The 17,962-nt window shown below is 42.8% G+C and overlaps 1 protein-coding gene across 2 annotated transcripts in view; it reads left to right on the top strand.

Moving 5' to 3' along the window:
- Positions 1-17,962, top strand: part of ANKH (ANKH inorganic pyrophosphate transport regulator) — a 173,319-nt gene that overhangs the window by 90,766 nt on the left and 64,591 nt on the right. For both annotated transcript variants that reach the window (XM_055422247.2, XM_055422248.2), the window contains exon 2: positions 6,462-6,678. In XM_055422247.2, coding sequence (XP_055278222.1) covers positions 6,462-6,678 — 217 coding nt within the window. The remainder of the gene's footprint in view (positions 1-6,461; positions 6,679-17,962) is intronic.

Below are 17,962 nucleotides of genomic sequence, written 5' to 3'. Positions count from 1 at the left end.
CCTGGCGGGCAGCAGTTCATGGGGTCACAAAGAGTCGGACACGACTGAGCGACTGAACTGAACTGAACTGAATGAACATGCTATGAAGAAAAACAGGGTAAGCAAATGGAAACGACAGACAAAGCAAACCGTAGGTGACAGAAGGGTGCATGAGAACTAATGGCTGATAAGAAAACATCACAAATAAATAGGCATCTGGTCCCATCACTTCATGGGAAATAGATGGGGAAACAGTGGAAACAGTGTCAGACTTTATTTTTTGGGGCTCCAAAATCACTGCAGATGCTGATTGCAGCCAGGAAAGTAAAAGACGCTTACTCCTTGGAAGGAAAGTTATGACCAATCTAGATAGCATATTAAAAAGCAGAGACATTACTTTGCCAACAAAGATCCGTCTAGTCAAGGCTATGGTTTTTCCTGTGGTCATGTATGGATGTGAGAGTTGGACTGTGAAGAAAGCTGAGCGCCGAAGAATTGATGCTTTTGAACTGTGGTGTTGGAGAAGACTCTTGAGAGTCCCTTGGAATGCAAGGAGATCCCACCAGTCCATTCTAAAGGAGATCAATCCCGGGTGTTCATTGGAAGGACTGATGCTAAAGTTGAAACTCCAATACTTTGGCCACCTCATGCGACGAGTTGACTCACTGGAAAAGAGTCTGATGCTAGGAGGGATTGGGGGTGGGAGAAGACGGGGACGACAGAGAATGAGATGGCTGGATGGCATCACCGACTCGATGGACATGAGTTTGAGTGAACTCCAGGAGTTGGTGATAGACAGGGAGGCCTGGTGTGCTGTGATTCATGGGGTCGCAAAGAGTCGGACACGACTGAGCGACTGAACTGAACTGAGGTGCTTTATTCAAGCTGATTTTGAAGAAGTAAATTATTATAAGAAAATTAATTTCAAGCCATAACTCACAGTGTAAGTTCCAGGAGGAGTAGAAAGTTAAATGTGCAAGTGAAACTATAAGCTAAACAAAATTGCCTCAGCTAAGGATGAGTAAGAATGACACAGTCCAGAAGTATGGAGAGAAGCTCCATGAAATGAAGGATTGACTGCATAATAACTTCATATTTCTGATATCAAAAGAAAATCATAAAATTAGGAAGTGAACAAACTGAGGGAAGTAAATGGCAATAATAAAAAGGCTCGTATTATTAGCGTAGCAAATCTCCTCAATTCAAAAGCTCTTTTTTCCTTGCGTTTTAATGCTTCTTAAAGTCAGGATTTGTTTTCTCATCACAGCATACATTTAGTATGGCCAATAAAAATGTTAAAATATTAGCTCTTACAGGCAATAATATCTTCATCTTACAATCAAAATGTGATTTTTTTTCAAGTGTACACAAATTAGCATCAACATTGAAATTCCTAGTAGAAAATACCTAATCCATTCATTAAACAAATGCTTGAATGTTTATAATGTAGCTAGGGGGCCTTCCCAGGTGGCACAGTGGTTAAAGAATCCGCCTGCCAATGCAGGAGACTCAAGAGATACAGGTTTGATCCCTGGGTGGGGAAGATCCCCCAGAGTAGGAAATGGCAACCCGCTCCAGTATTCTTGCCTGGGGCGGAGGAGCCTGATGGGCTAGAGTCCATAGGGTCACAAAGAGTCAAACACGATTGAGAGACTGAGTATACACTCACACACAGTGTAGCAAGGTGGTACGTGTATGGTGGTAAACAGTATAGGCATAAATCCTTGCTTTCCAGTGCCTTTTCTAGGCCAATTGTGCGTGACACCCTGTATGCTACTTATAGATGATCTAAGATCTATTATTTCAGCGAGAATAAGAACTGTGATAGAAGCAGATCCAATCAAGTCAGCATGGCTCTAAACCCTGTGCTTTTTCCTCAAATTACCATAATTGTTGAGCTTAGCGGAGTGTTCACACCCGGTCTTGCTGACAGAGCTATCATTCCTTATGTAATTCATTTTTCTCTCCTGCCTCCGCACTGGGTTTAGGACCCTGTCAAGGAACAGTTGGTGGAAATAGCATTACTGTGGATGCCCCAGCCAGACTGATGCCTTTTTAGCAAAGAATAAAGTTTTGCCAGCTAGACACCTAAAAAGACTAATCCTACATTATTTTAAAACTTGTGCTAATATGTAATATATCATTATATATTAATGATATTATATTGATTGTATCATTAATTATATATTTAAATGCATGCTAAGTCACTTCAGTCATGTTGGATTCTTTTCAACCCCATGGACTGTAACCTGCCAGGCTCCTCTGTCCATGGGATTCTCCAGGCAAGAATTCTGGAGTGGGTTGCCGTTTCCTACCAAGGGGATCTTCCCAACCCAGGGATCAAACCCACATCTCTTTAATCTCCTGCCTTGGCAGATGGGTTCCTTATCACTAATGCCACCTGGAAAGCCCTTAATTATATATACTATATATTTAAATTTAAGCACAATTTTAGCAATGAGAAGCAAGCAGTTTACAGGCATAGGGTGGAGAAGGATGAGAAGGAAAAAGAACAAACCATACACTGTTCTCTATGACTGAGAGAAACGTAATTAGAAGCTGTATTGAGCTGGCATCCCTGGAAACAGAACCTGCCTTGGGAAATTCTCATGTGACTGATTTATTGAGTGCGTGCTCTCAGGAGAAGGGGAGCGGGAAGCAGTGGGTGGTGCGGAAAATTAAAAAAGGATGTGGTCTCCACTAGAGACTACCTCCCACCTGATCCCACAGGGAGCTCTGGAGCATGAATTATACCAGCGTTGATCCCACAGGGAGGCAGGGGAGGTGACCTTGTATATCCCTGTGTCAGCCCTTTATTGTCTGGGTGCTGCCTGGGTGGGTCAGAAGTGGCCTAACCAACCCAAAGTGGCTGGGAGCAGTGTTTCCTGAGAAGGAGGCAGCTGTGAGTCTTGAGTGGCCAAGTCCCAGGACCTGGGGATGGATGTGCTAACCAGTAAGGGACATCTGGGTGGGAAATCAACCACATCGACTGTAGAGGTCCAAAAGGAAATTAATCTGGGAAGATTATCAAGTGATAGATCTTGACACATAGCAGGAGTCCTCTGACACCGTACACCTTTTGAACACAGGATTTATTGTCAAAGAGCTTGTTGGTTTTGAGTTTGCTTCAGGCTGATAAGATATTAGATCAGCTTTGGTAGAAGGAAATTTGTTCCAAAGGAGGGCATCATGTCAGATATGAAGGTTCTGGTGGAAAATTTTAAGTTATTACTGGGAAAAAAAGGAAAAGAGAATGAGAGATATAATTGGAAGCAGTTATCAAAAGCTACCTTATATAATCACGCAAATGTTACTGGCTCAGCGGGTAAGGAATCTGTCTGCAATGCAGGAGACACAGGAGATGTGGGTTTGATCCCTAGGCTGGGAAGATCCTCTGGAGGAGGAATGTGAACCCATTCCAGTATTCTTGCCTGGGAAATCCATAGCTTGGTGAGCTATGGTCCATGGGGTCACAAAGAGTCAGACATGACTGAGTACATAGCGTATGGCATCTTATATAACACCACCTGTCAGAAGAATGACACTGAATTTCTACAAGTATCATATGCTTTTATTTTAGATTTTTCTAAAATAACCTTACACGTTGGTATTTTCTACAATAAAGACGCGTTTTGCTAACAGTGCTTTGCATATAATGGTAGATAAACATCAGGGACACTTGTCAGAATCCCTGGAATGTACAGCACCCAGTATCAGCAGTGGACTGAGTGATAATGACGTGTCAGTGTAGGTTCATGGATTGTAGTCAGTGTAGCTGTCTGTGGGTCCGCTGTGTGTGCTTGGGGAAGAGGGACTGTGGCAGCTCTCTGTACTTTCTGCTCCACTTTACTGTGAGCCTAAAACTAATCCAAGGAATTAAGTCTATTTTAAAAGTGTATATACAATGGAATATTAGTCATAAAGAAGAATGAAATAATGCCCTTCGCAGCCGCATGGATAGATCTAGAGATTATCATAGTAAATAAAGTCAGAAAAAGACAAAAACGTATGATATCACTTCTCAGTGGAATCTAAAAAAATGATACAAATGAACTTACTTATGAAACAGAAACAAACTCACAGACAGAAAACAAACATGGTTCCCAAAGAGGAAAGAGGGTGGGAGAGGAATAAATTAGGAGTTCGGGATTAACAGATACACATTACTATATATAAAATAGATAACCAACCAGGATTAACTGTACAGCACAGGGAGCTATATTCAGTATCTTGTAATAAACAGTAATTGAAAAGAATCTGGAAAAGAATATGTTTAACTGAATCACTTAATTACACACCGGAGTCTAACACAGGATTATGAGTTACCTAAACTTCAATAAAAACTAAATTTAAAAAAATGAAAAGTGTATACAGAAAGCTGATCTCCTGCCCAGGCAGTTGCCTGTTCCTAAAGACAGAGGTGATACTCTGGTGACATTTTTATTTATTTATTTGGTAGTCAGAAAATTTTATTTATTATTTATTTTATTTATTTATTTATTTTAATTGGAGGCTAATTACTTTACAAAATTGTACTGGTTTTTGCCAAACTTTGACATGAATCAGCCATGGGTATACATGTGTTCCCCATCCTGAACCCCCCTCCCACCTTCCTCCCCATCCCATCCCTCTGGGTCATCCCAGTGCACCAGCCCTGAGCACCCTGTATCATGCATTGAACCTGGACTGGCGATCTGTTTCACATATGATAATATGCATGTTTCAATGCCATTCTCCCAAACCATCCCACCCTCGCCCTCTGCCACAGAGTCCAAAAGACTGTTCTATACATCTGTGTCTCCTCTGCTGTCTTGCATATAGGGTCATTGTTACCATCTTTCTAAATTCCATATATATGCCTTAGCATACTGTATGGGTGTTTTTCTTTCTGGCTTACTTCACTCTGTATAATAGTCTCCAGTTTCATCCACCTCATTAGAACTGATTCAAATGCATTCTTTTTAATGACTGAGTAATATTCCATTGTGTATATGTACCACAGCTTTCTTATCCATTCATCTTCAGATGGACATCTAGGTTGCTTCCATGTCCTGGCTATTATAAACAGTGCTGTGATGAACATTGGGGTACATGTGTCTCTTTCAATTCTGGTTTCCTCGGTGTGTATGCCCAGCAGTATGATTGCTGGGTCATATGGCAGTTCTATTTCCAGTTTTTTAAGCAATCTCCACGCTGTTCTCCATAGTGGCTGCACTAGTTTGCATTCCCACCAACAGTGTAAGAGGGTTCCCTTTTCTCTGCACCCTCTCCAGCATTTATTGTTTGTAGACTTTTGGATAGCAGCCATCTGGTGACATTTTTAAAACAAAGTTCTTCTACTTAGACATCCATTCCCACAAGCTCCAATCTAGTCGATTCGTCTGTGTGCTCAGTCTCGCAGTCGTGTCCCTGCAACCCTATGGACTAGAGCCCATCTAGCTCCTTTGTCCATGGAATTCTCCAGCCAAGAATACTGAAGCAGGCATCATTCTCTCCCCCAGAGGATCTCCCAGGCTCAGGGATTGAACCCGAGGCTCTGTGTCTCCTACATTGGCAAGTGGATTCTTTACCACTAATGCCACCTGGGAGGCCCCAATTTACTCATCTAGTAGGTGAAAAAGTTAGAACCTCAGAGGGGTGGTCCTGCATAGGGGATAGTTAAAACAGAATATTCTATGGCCACATCTCCAGCAAGAATTATTCAAAAACAGTGTATTTAAAGATTTTCTTTTCCTATTTGTGTGCACAAAGATCAGGAGTGTATTTCAAATTAAAGTACAGTAAGAATCAGGTGAATAGCATCCACAGATGGTATAAAAATTCCATTAATACCCACTTTCATGACATAGAGCTTACTTACATTATGTTATGAAGGATACATATGTAAGTACAGTATTTCACACATACACACTCACACACAGGGAAAAAAGGACCCATTACCCACTCCATGAGATGGATGGATGGCATCACCGACTCTGTGGACATGAGTTTGAGTGAACTCCAGGAGGTGGTGATGGACAGGGAGGCCTGGCGTGCTGTGATTCATGGGGTCACGGAGAGTCGGACACAACTGAGCGACTGAACTGAACTGAACCCACTCCATATAAAGTGGTTGACCCATTTCCAAAATGCCTGTTGCTATTGTGTAGATTCAGCCTGCAAATAAAATTTAACATGTTAACCTTTTAACCAGAACATCTTAGAATTATTTTCTGACATTAACATAGAACACTTGTTGGGTTTTTTCTATTCCTTTCATAGGAATTTCATAGGTGATAGCAGACAGCTATCTCCCCCACAAGAAGATATGTCAAACTGAAGCTAATATGGGTGAAAATGAAAATAAATAACCTTTATCAAATTACAAGGAGACTTATCCTATAAGCTGCTTAGCCTTCCTATGGAAACACAACCTGCTGCATTTTATTGTGAGAGAGGAGACTACGTTTCTAATCTTGTTTGTGGGTCTCTTCCCTCCACAGGCCTTGAACCGGGGGATCGCTGCTGTAAAGGAAGATGCAGTGGAGATGCTGGCCAGCTACGGGCTGGCGTACTCCTTAATGAAGTTCTTCACAGGGCCCATGAGTGACTTCAAGAACGTGGGCCTGGTGTTTGTGAACAGCAAGCGGGACAGGACCAAAGCTGTCCTGTGCATGGTGGTGGCTGGGGCCATTGCCGCCGTCTTCCACACCCTCATAGGTAAGACTGTCAGTCGTCCCTTAAGAATCCAGCTTTGCCAGTTCCTTGTTCCTCTTAATCTATTTATGTGTATTTATTGTAGTAAGTGATTTCTTCCATAATTATTAAGTATCATGAGAATTTTAAGGGCTGGGAGGAATGGAGTTGGTGCTTCTAGGACCAAAAAAAAGAGATGTCCTTTCTCTTAGAAGTTGTATGTCTCTGGTTCCCAAACCCTGTGTCAGAGAGGGAGGAGTTTCATCAATATGTGATTAGATTTAGGACTTCCCTGGTGGCTCAGATGGTAAAGCGTGTGCCTACAATGCTGGAGACCCAGGTTCAATCCCTGGGTCAGGAAAATCTCCTGGAGAAGGAAACGGCAACCCACTCCAGTATTCTTGCCTGGAAAATCCCATGGACAGAGGAGCCTGGTAGACTACAGTCCAAGGGGTCACAGAGAGTCGGACACAACTGAGTGATTTCACTCACTTTTGGTAAGGCTTCCCTGGTGGCTCAGACTATAAAGAATCCATCTCAATGCAGAAGACCAGGGTTCGATCCCTGGTTAGGGAAGCTCTCCTGGAGAAGGGAATGGCTACCCACTCCATATTCTTGCCTAGAGAATCCCGTGGACAGAGGAGCCTGGAGGGCAACAGTCCTTGAGGTCAAAAAGAGTCAAACATGACTGAGCAACTAAGCACAACGCACACACACACAAAGATTAAAAAAAAAAAAAGGTCAGGTGCTTTTGTTAGACAGACATTACTTAACCTTTTTTTCCAATTAAAGTATAGTCGATTTACAATATTGTTTCAGATGTAAAGCACACTGATTCAGCTATATATATAACTTTTTTTCAGATTCTTTTCCGTTACAGTTTATTACAAGATATTGACTAGAGTTCACTGTGCTATACAGTAGGACCTTGATGTTTATCTACTTTATCAGACTCACTTAATCTTAAGAATAAATACAGAATGAGCATTATTTAGGATTAATGCTTATCAGCAGTGAAAACAAATGAGATTGTCTTCTGTATTAAAATTGTCTCATATTAGGACCTCATGCTTCTATTTTAGATGAGACTCAACACCCTGGGCATAACATTCTTTGCATCAAACAAGAAAATTAGGTCACACAGAGTGATTGACCCGTGGTTAGAAAGCCCCTTCCTTTAGAGTCAGAGCTCTACTTCTGCTGCCTTCATGGTGGTGATAAAAACCCTTAAGGGCACGATTTCAGAACCTATAGACTTCAAAACAACTCAGCTTACCTGGCATAAAAGTTGAATGGCACACCTACTGAACCCAGTTACCTGAAGCCCGTGAACAACCCCTCACAAACTTCAGCTCAGCACTGGCTGCCTGCGAACCATGAATGTCCGTGGTGAATGAAGAGCCAGGAGATTAACCCACACCATTTCCCTTGTACTCAGGTGTCAACTCAAGTTTACTCGTACAACTGTGAACCTGGAAGTAAATAGAGCCAGCTCTTTGTGGGTTTCCTTTTTAATAGAGCATAGGATTTTGTGCTAAGAACAATGAGGACCAGAAGATGCTTCCCATGGGCCAAATATCCAGACCAAGTGTTGCTGTTGATCGTTTTCATTTGGACTGAGAGCTTCAGGGCGTGGGGTAGAGAGGAGATGCCTTTCTTTCCCTCAACTTACACCCCAAATACTGAGCTCTCTACTGAGTTTTAAAGGAAACTTCAGCAACAAGAATTCATCTGGGCCATTTTCATAGATGGCACAGTGGCTCAGTCAGTAAAGAATCTGCCTGCAGTGCAGGAGACCCGGGTTCGATCCCTAGGTCAGGAGGATCCCATGGAGAAGGAAATGGCAACCCACCGCAGTATTCTTGCCTGGGAAATCCTATGGGCAGAGGAGCCTGGTGGGCTACGGCCCACGGGGTTGCAAGAGTCGGACACGGTTTAACGACTAAGCTCCCACCACCACCACGTTTATCTGAGAAAATGACATACATGAAATGAGCAGGTCTAAATAAGTTTTTGCCTAAAAAAGGAAGACAAATTAGTTCCTTTTTATAAAATTCCTTCCAAATAAACCCAACACTTCCTGTTTTATGAGGGAATGAGACTTTGGGACTCACAGCTAATTACTAGCTGTCTGTAATTAAGGAAAACTTGAGTTTTCTGTGTTATTGACACAATTGGGAGGTACAATTTGGTCACTGAAATAAAAATTGAAGTCATTTTCTAATTTAAATCCAAGTTTTTCAACTTTAAAATGGAATCCTAAAATCTTAAATTTGAACCAAAATGATTCTTCATGTGATGAGTTGACTCGCTGGTAAAGAGTCTGATGTTGGGAGGGATTGGGGGTGGGAGGAGACGGGGACAACAGAGGATGAGATGGCTGGATGGCGTCACTGACTCGATGGACATGAGTTTGAGTGAACTCCGGGAGTTGGTGATGGACAGGGAGGCCTGGCGTGCTGTGATTCATGGGGTCGCAAAGAGTCAGACACGACTGAGTGACTGAACTGAACTGAACTGAACTGAAAATGGTTCTACTTCCAGATATTTAACAATTGTTTTTATCACTGTTGATATTTTTACAGTTACTATATAGCATTTTCCCCCAAAATAAATGCTTTCCACAGTCACTGCAAAAGCACATATCAATTTCTTTCAAACATTTACAACTCAAATTTAATGATTTTTCCCCCTGTAGTGCACTGGTCTCATTTCAATTTTCTGTCTAAGGGTTTAATTCTTCTCTTGCCTTATCTGCTTCATCAGGCATATTTGCTCATCTTCTTGTCTCCTGGTTTTTGTTTTTTTTTAATAATCCTGTATGCCTTTCTGGGGCTTCCCTGGTGGCTCAGGAGTAAAGAATCGCCTGCAACGCAGGAGACACAGGAGATGTGGGTTCAATCCCTGGATGGGGAAGATCCTCTGGAGGAGAGCATGGCAACCCACTCCAGTATTCTTGGCAGGTAGATCCCGTAGACAGAGGAGCCTGGCAGGGTATAGTCCATGGGGTTGCCAAGAGTCGGACACGACTGAAGTGACTGAGTACGCAAGCTTTTCTGTCCTCAGATCTTGCCAATGCTTTCCCAGAACCTTGACCAAAGCTCCAGATAGGATGTTGATCTCTGCCACCTTTTCCAACATAATTTTCCCATTATCAGTAAACATCCACCCATTTGGTTTCTACGTTTCAATGTGTCACCTACTCTAGACACTAAAACCCATTTCTCATGTCTTGCTGCTGCTGCTAAGTCACTTCAGTCATATCCGACTCTGTGTGACCCCATAGACGGCAGCCTACCAGGCTCCGCCGTCCCTGGGATTCTCCAGGCAGAATGCTCATGTCTTAGTCATGCTAAAAACAGCTGCTTCCATCTCTTCTTGAACAGTCAGCTCTCGTATGTCTATGCTTGAGACAAGGAAACAGTGATAGATAAAACAGAAAAGCAAATATTCCAGATATATTTGACTTGAGAAGCCATCGTCTGCTCTCAGGCAGACTTCTTATTGTATTTGCTTGGTCTGAGAGTGAAATGAGTATGTATTTAGCTCAGTCGGTAAAGAATCTGCCTGCAATGCAGGAGACCCAGGTTCGATCCCTGGGTCGGGAGGATCCCCTGGAGAAGGAAATGGCAACCCACTCCAGTATTCTTGCCTGGAAAATCCCATGGACAGAGGAGCCTGGTGGGCTACAGTCCATGAGTCGCAAGAGTCGGACACGACTGAGCGACTAAACCGCCACCACCATCATTCCTCACAGGAGCAGCTCCTCAGTAAGGCTGAGAGTCCGTACAAGAAAGCAAGGTGTTACCAGGTCACCAGCTTAACCCACAGAGTGAGAGAGAAACCAGAGTGATCTAGGCTAGAGACCTGGTTTCTTTATATCCTCTGTTCGGGCGAAACCAGTCTTATTGCCGTAAACGTTCCTTTTTAGGTGCTATTTCCCCATCTCATTAATGGGTTTATTTCTTTTATCAAGACCTTCTAACTTTTCCATAGCATTTACGTAAGGCCATTTGAGAGCAGAGGGGAGGAAGCTTCTCTCTCTCAGGGCTGCGTCTGGAAAGCTCATGAGGTGAGTCATCTTCTGTTAGTCAGTCCCTCAGTCGTGTCCCACTCTGTGCGAGCCCGTGGACTGCAGCACGGCTTCCCTGTCCTTCACTGTCCCCCAGAGTTTGCTCTAACTCATTTCTGTTGAACTGGTGATGCCGTCCAACCATCTCATCCTCTGTTGCCGCCTTCTGCTCCTGCCCTCAATCTTTCCCATCATCAAGATCTTTTCCAGTGAGTCAGCTCTTCACATCAGGTAGCCAGAGGATTGGAGCTCCGGCCTCAGCATCAGTCCAATGAGTATTCAGGCTTGACTGGTTTGATCTCCTTGCAGTCCAAGGGACTCGGTCATCTTCTAACTGGCTCTGAAAGCATGAGTTGTATTTCAGCATGTGCCGTGTTCAGTCGCTTCAGTCGTGTCCAACTCTTTGCGACCCTGGAGACTGTAGCCCACCACGTTCCTCTGTCCTTGGGATTCTCCAGGCAAGAATACTAGTGTGGGTTATTACCACGCCCTCCTCCAGGAATCAAACCCGCGTCTCTTAAATCTCCTGCTTTGGCACACGGGTTCTTTACCACTAGTGCCATGTGTGGATCACACACCCCTTTCTAATTTTTCCCTTATCTTTGATACAAGATGCACTGGTGAGTTTGACCCAAGGCTCTAAATGACTATTTTGCCTCGCATAAGATTACAAATGGTGACTCTTCTTATCTCTTATGTTTCCTTAATTCCATCCAACCTCAGACTGTGGCTTTAACACCACCACCCTGTTGGGCGTTTTGTTTTTTTGTTTTTTTCAGTTTAATGGCCAACTCTTTGATTTCTTTTTGCTTTGTTTCCTAATTTACCTGTTTCTTCATTTTATTCTTTACCATCGTAGTTACTTTTCCCAGCAAGATGTCATCTGTAGTTTTAATGAACATACTTCTTTATTCAAACACATTCAAACACATTTATAGATAAAATTCAACCATTTTCCCTTGTGATATTATTAGCATTCTTGTTAATTTTAAGGAGACACACCACTAGTATTAGTAGAGCTGACCTTCCTGCTTTTAATTTGGGGGGCTTTGACTAAAGGGGAATGAGAGTAAGAATTGCCCTTTGTTTAACTCACTTTTAATATAATCCAATCACTGTCTGTCCTGTCAGTGGTCCAACAAATTGCTTACTGAAAAATAATATGTGCATATTGTTCAAGTCCTACTAATGATAAGCTGGATACAGAAGTGAGATAAATACAAAACAGATGGTGGCCAGATACACCCTTCTTCTCAAGGAGATGTAGTTAATGCGCCTGTTCAGTGTGGATTTCTAGAAGCAAAAGCTATTTTCAGCCTGTGAAATTTTTTATGATACTGTAATATGTAGCATTTATTTTTCTCTTTCTGACTTAAACTTCACTCTGTATGACAGTCTCTGAATCGATCCACATTCTCGGCAAACAGCACAATTGCGTGCCTTTGTATGGCTGAGCAATATCCCACTGTATAGTGCCACATCATCTTTATTCTTTCGTCTGTTGCTGGGCATTTAGTTTGCTTCCATGTCCTGCCTATTGTAAGAGTGCTACAGTGAACATTGGGATGCATGCATCTTTCTAAATTATGGTTTTTTCCAGGTATTTGCCCAGGAGTGGGATTGCTGAATCATTTGGGAAATTGTGATTGATATATATATATATATATATATATATATATATATATACTATATGTATACATATATACTACTATATACATATATACTACTATGTATAAAATAGATGACTAATGAGAACCTACTGTAAAATAAATATTTTTAAAAAGAAAAGCGAGATGGTAGAAGTAAACCAGAGTCAAAGTTGGAGGAGTCAAAAGTGGATTTGAGCCAGCACAGTGACAGTGGAGAAGGCAAGAGAAGGGGCTGTTGGTTGGGGGGAGATGTGGGAGGCACACAGCCACCACGCATTTATAAATCAGGGGACGATAAAGCAGGAAAAAGAGTTCCGTGTTGAATGTCACAAGTACCAGGTGGCTGTCTGATGCTCGGGTTGGGGCCGGTAACCAGGCATAGATGTGCAGCCTGAGACTATGGAAGAGCCCATTAGACAACACAGATGGCAAAGGGGGAGGAAGAGAGCAAGGGAAGGAGAGCAGGGAAGGGCCAAGTAGAAAGAGGACCAGCGGAGAGGGCATTAGGCACTTAGCCCTACCGTTCCTGGGTCCCTTGGAGAGCCTTTGATACCGTGGGCATTTTTTTGGTGACATCTCAGTGACAACTAAATAAAATAAAGCAGATTTATCCTAGTGTTCTTATCAGTTCAACTCAGTCACTCGGTTGTGTTCGACTCTGTGACCCCATGGACTGCAGCACACCAGGCTTCCCTGTCCTTCATTATCTCCCGGAGCTTGCTCAAACTCATGTCCATCGAGTTGGTGATGTCATCCAACCATCTCATCCTCTGTTGTCCCCTTCTCCTCCTGCCTTCAATCTTTCCCAGCATCAGGGTCTTTCAAATGAGTCAGCTCTTCGCATCAGGTGGCGAAAGTATTGGGAGTTTCAGCTTTAACATCAGTCCTTCCAATGAACACCCAGAACTGATCTCCTTTAGGATGGACTGGTTGGCTCTCCTTGCAGTCCAAGGGACTCTCAAGAGTCGTCTCCAGCACCACAGTTCAAAAGCATCAATTCTTCTGTGTTCAGCTTTCTTTATAGTCCAACTCTCACATCCATACATGACTACTGGAAAAACCAAAACTTTGACTAGACAGACCTTTGTTGGCAAAGTAATGTCTCTGCTTTTTAATGTGCTGTTTAGGCTGGTCATAGCTTTCTTCCAAGGAGCAAGCGTCTTTTAATTTCATGACTACAATCACCATCTGCAGTGATTTCGGAGCCCAGAAAAATAGTCTCTCACTGTTTCCATTGTTTCCCCATCTATTTGCCATGAAGTGATAGGACCAGATGCCATAATCTCAGTTTTCTGAATGTTGAGTTATAAGCCAACTTTTTCACTCTCCTTTTTCACTTTCATCAAAAGGCTCTTTAGTTCCTCTTCACTTTCTGCCATAAGGGTAGTGTCATCTGCATGTCTGAGGTTATTGATATTTCTCCCAGCAATCTTGATTCCAGCTTGTGCTTCTTCCAGTCCAGCACTTTGCATGATGTACTCTGCATATAAGTTAAATAAGCAGGGTGACAATATACAGCCTTGATGTACTCCTTTCCCAATTTGGAACCAGTCTGTTGTTCCATGTCCAGTTCTAACTGTTGCTTCCTGACCTGCATACAGATTTCTCAAGAGGCAGGTCAGGTGGTCTGGTATTCCCATCCCTTGGAGAATTTTCCACAGTTTCTTATAATCTGCACAGTCAAAGGCTTTGGCATAGTCAATAAAGCAGAAGTAGATGTTTCTCTGAAACTCTCTTGCTTTCTCAATGATCCAACAGATGTTCATATAAGTATGTTTAATACAACCTTAACAACAAGGCAGATCTATATATTCTGCTTACTGCTTTATAACTTTATGGTTGCTAAAGAAATTTTTATTGCTTAGAAAAGTTGAATATATTTTGTCATTCTGCATAGTCTCCTTGGTTATGAACTAATGCCTTAGCTAAGTACTGTGAGATTTTTTTCTTTCCAAAGATTGTGTATTTCCCATTGGAGAAATCATGATTCCCAGCATGATCTCTTAGAGTTTTTTTCCCCCAATTTGGGTGAACTTTGACATTTCAAACTTTTCGTCTACCAGTTCCTGCAGGATCTTCTTACTTGGAAGAGATTTCAAATGTGAGCATCTCCAGCTTTGAGCAACCCAGTTTCAGATATCTCTCCTTTCCTTCACTTACCTCATAGTACATCTGGACATTCACTGGTGGGTTAGAGTAAGATGTTATAGACTTACATCAGAGAGGACCCAAAACTCCTTTGTAGGGTCATCCTTTGTAGGGTTTTTGTGTTTGTCCCAATATAAGAGAGATCTTTCACTAGGTCCTTTTTATTACCTTTCCAGTAAGGTTTTTCCTTGTGTGTTTCATATTCGTTTTCTCTGATTTCTTATTCTCTTTGGACCCAGCTGGTAAGCCAGATCTTCTCCCATCCTTGACAGTTTTGCACATGGTTGTGGCTTTCCCCTGACATGACTGGGGTGATTCTCACTGACCAGACAGGCACTTTCCCAGGAATTTGTGGGGGAGATGCTGAGGAAAAGATGGTTCCAGAAAATTTCCTGCCCCAAACCTTATACAGTTAGTCAGAGGAGTAGACACTTGGAATTTGTCAAACTGACAGACTTGGAATCCAGAAATCTACTGGCCGAAAAGTTGATGTCTATTCTATGTACACCTGTGGCCTGGCTCGAGACACCCAAATTGCAGGAGCCTTGGAAGTATTCCTGGCTTTTTGTTCTTGTCATTTGTTGGGCAACTGCCAGTAAGTATCCCTTTTAAGCCAAATTATGGGCTTCCCTGGTGTCTCAGACTGTAAAGAATCCACCTGCCATGCAGGAGACCCAGGTTCAGTCTCTGGGTCGGAAAGATCCCCTGGAGAAGGAAATGGCAACTCAGTCCAGTATTCTTGCCTAGAGAATTCCATGGACAGAGGAGCCTGGCAATCTACAGTCCATGGGGGTCCCAAAGAGTTGGACACGACAGAGCAACTAATACTTTTACTTAAGCTAAATTGTAGCTGCTACTCTAGTCATGAACTCATCTATGAGACCCCATTTTATAAAAATGCAAGTCATGAGATTTGCCAGCCCCAGACCTTAATTTAACCCAGGGGTCAGGTGTTTTCCTGTTTCTCCCTCTTTATCTGTAAAAGAAAGGAAAAATCGCCAACCTTGTGTTTGGTTTCACTGGGTCCAAGTCAACTTCACATGCGTGGAAATTATAGTGTGGCCTGGCCTCCTAATTCACACAGAAGTAGAAACCACTGCTGTGGATTTGTTTATTTCTTTCTACACTTATTCCTTCCAGTGATCTGCAAGGCCTCTTCCATGCCACAGAGGAGTCCAGGCAATCCGCCGAGCTCAGAGGAACAAAACTTGTATAGTTTCCTGTGCTTCTACAGTTTCTCAAGAGATTCTGTTTGTCCTTGTTCCCTTGTCAGCAAAACTGGCCATTATTCATGGATTATAAACCAATCCTGTAGAGTGAATTGGTACAACTTGATATCATTTAAACAAGCAAGGGTGCTAGGAATGGACAGGCAGGTCTGTGTAGTCTCATGATTTATTGCCATGTAGCAATCACCTCGGTACTCACTACTCACAAGACAAGCTTTCATTCTTGCTCACTAGACCATAGGTCAGTGGGGCGGTTGTTTTGCACTTGGCAGTGTTTATGCCTCTGTGCTCAGCTGAATCCAAAGGAGACCCTGCTGGTCTTGGTGGGCTTACCAGGTACTGTCAGGTGACAGTAGGCCAGTCCAGATGGCTCTGTGGACAGCTGAGCTCTGTTCCACATTGCCTCTCATCCTCCTCCACCAGCCCAAGCTTGCTTAAACAGCTATACCAGTACCTCTAGTGATGGATAGAGGCACACAGGGTCTCTTGGGCCAAGAATCAGATGTGGCTCAACTTCACTGCCACTGCACACTGCCAGCCAGGACAAATCACAGGCCAGCCCAGGTTCCAGGAGTAGGGAAATTGACTCCAACTTTTGACAGGAGAAACTACAAAATCACATGCAGGGTAAGGACGTAAGGAGGAGAGAAGAGCTGAGGACACTGTAGCCATCAGCCTACTCCACTCACTTCTTGGAGGGATTATGGATTCATGCATTTATTCCATCCATAGAGACTGAACACCAGCTATATAGAAAATATTGGCTTAGATCCTGGGGTTTCAGATGTAAGGCATGTTCTCTAGGGAGAAGCAGAAATCATGCAATAAATTATTATGTTACGCACTCAATCGAGTCTTTTTTTTATTGAGGTATTGTGACTAAGCTGGTAAAGAATCCACCTGCAGTGCAGGAGACCTGGGTTCGATCCCTCGGTTGGGAAGATACCCTGGAGAAGGGAAAGGCTATCCACTCCAGTATTCTGGCCTGGAGAATTCCGTGGGCTGTATAGTCCATGGGGTCACAAAGAGTTGGACACGACTGAGCAACTTTCACTTCACTTCATTAGTTTCAAGGGTACAGCAACGTGATTGCTGTACATATATATTATTTTTCAGACTCTTTTTCCAGTATAGGTTATTATAAGATATTGAGTATAGTTCCCTGTACTATAATATATATGTTATCATTTGTATTATATGCCATAGTATGTAGCATATATATAATGTATACAATTATGACCCTGATGCTGGGAAAGATTGAAGGCAAGAGGAGAAGGGGACAACAGAAGATGACATGATTGGATGGCATCACCAACTCAATGGACATGAGTTTGAGCAAACTCTGGGGGATGGTGAAGGACAGGGAAGGCTGGTGTGCTGCGGTTCATAGGGTTGCAAAGAGTCGAACACAACTTAGCAACTGAACAACAGCAACAAGAGTTCCCAAATTTGCCTCTCGGAAATGCCCATATTAACCTTTCCCTAAAATGGGAGGAAGGCTTTGTCCTCAACTCCCATCAGAAATTTATAGTAATGAGACTTGTTTTGATTAATACCAATATTTCATGGCATTTTGCAACAAGCACTTGTTACTCTGGATGAACAAGTTTGAGAACCACTGATTCTGGGAGGGTCCACCACTCCAGTGGTTTGAGGTAGAAGGAACTAGGGATTTGAATGACAGCCCCTCCTGTTTCCTGTTTCCGCAACTCAAATACCTGTAAATAGGTCAAGCCCATGTCCTCTTGCTGCAACCAGGCCGTGAAATCCATTTACATCTATTCAAAAGCCTTGCTTAATTTCTTTTTTTAATGTTCTACTTTTCATAAGGAATATAGGCTATTTCAGAACAGTCTTAGTAAGGCCGTTTATAAAAGTTGAAGGTTACTAAATGTCATGAAGGCAGCTAGCCTGGTAATTATAGACTCGATGCAAAGCACTTTAAACAAATTACCCCCAGCCTCCAGCTCCAGCCAGAAACAGCTCTGGGACACAGAGGGGAGGGTGAGGGGATATTAGGTGAAAAACAGCTGCTGGAATTGAACATTCCCGACTCCCAGGGTGGAAACAACCTTTGTAGTTATAATCAGACTCTTCTTCTACAGCATAAGGGAGGAGTAAAAGGAAGGAAGAAAAACGGGAAGGAAAGCTTCTTTCTGTGGCCTCCGGAATTTTCCTCTAGTAGCTAAAAGAGGACAAGAAGTAAAAAG

This window comes from Moschus berezovskii, chromosome 18 (genome assembly GCF_049115385.1).
Source record: "Moschus berezovskii isolate FMDL1 chromosome 18, NW_MosBer_1.0, whole genome shotgun sequence".
Taxonomy (NCBI): Eukaryota; Metazoa; Chordata; class Mammalia; order Artiodactyla; family Moschidae; genus Moschus; species Moschus berezovskii.
The sequence above is the reverse complement of the archived record's forward strand: the minus strand, read 5'-3'. Positions and strand labels throughout refer to the sequence as shown.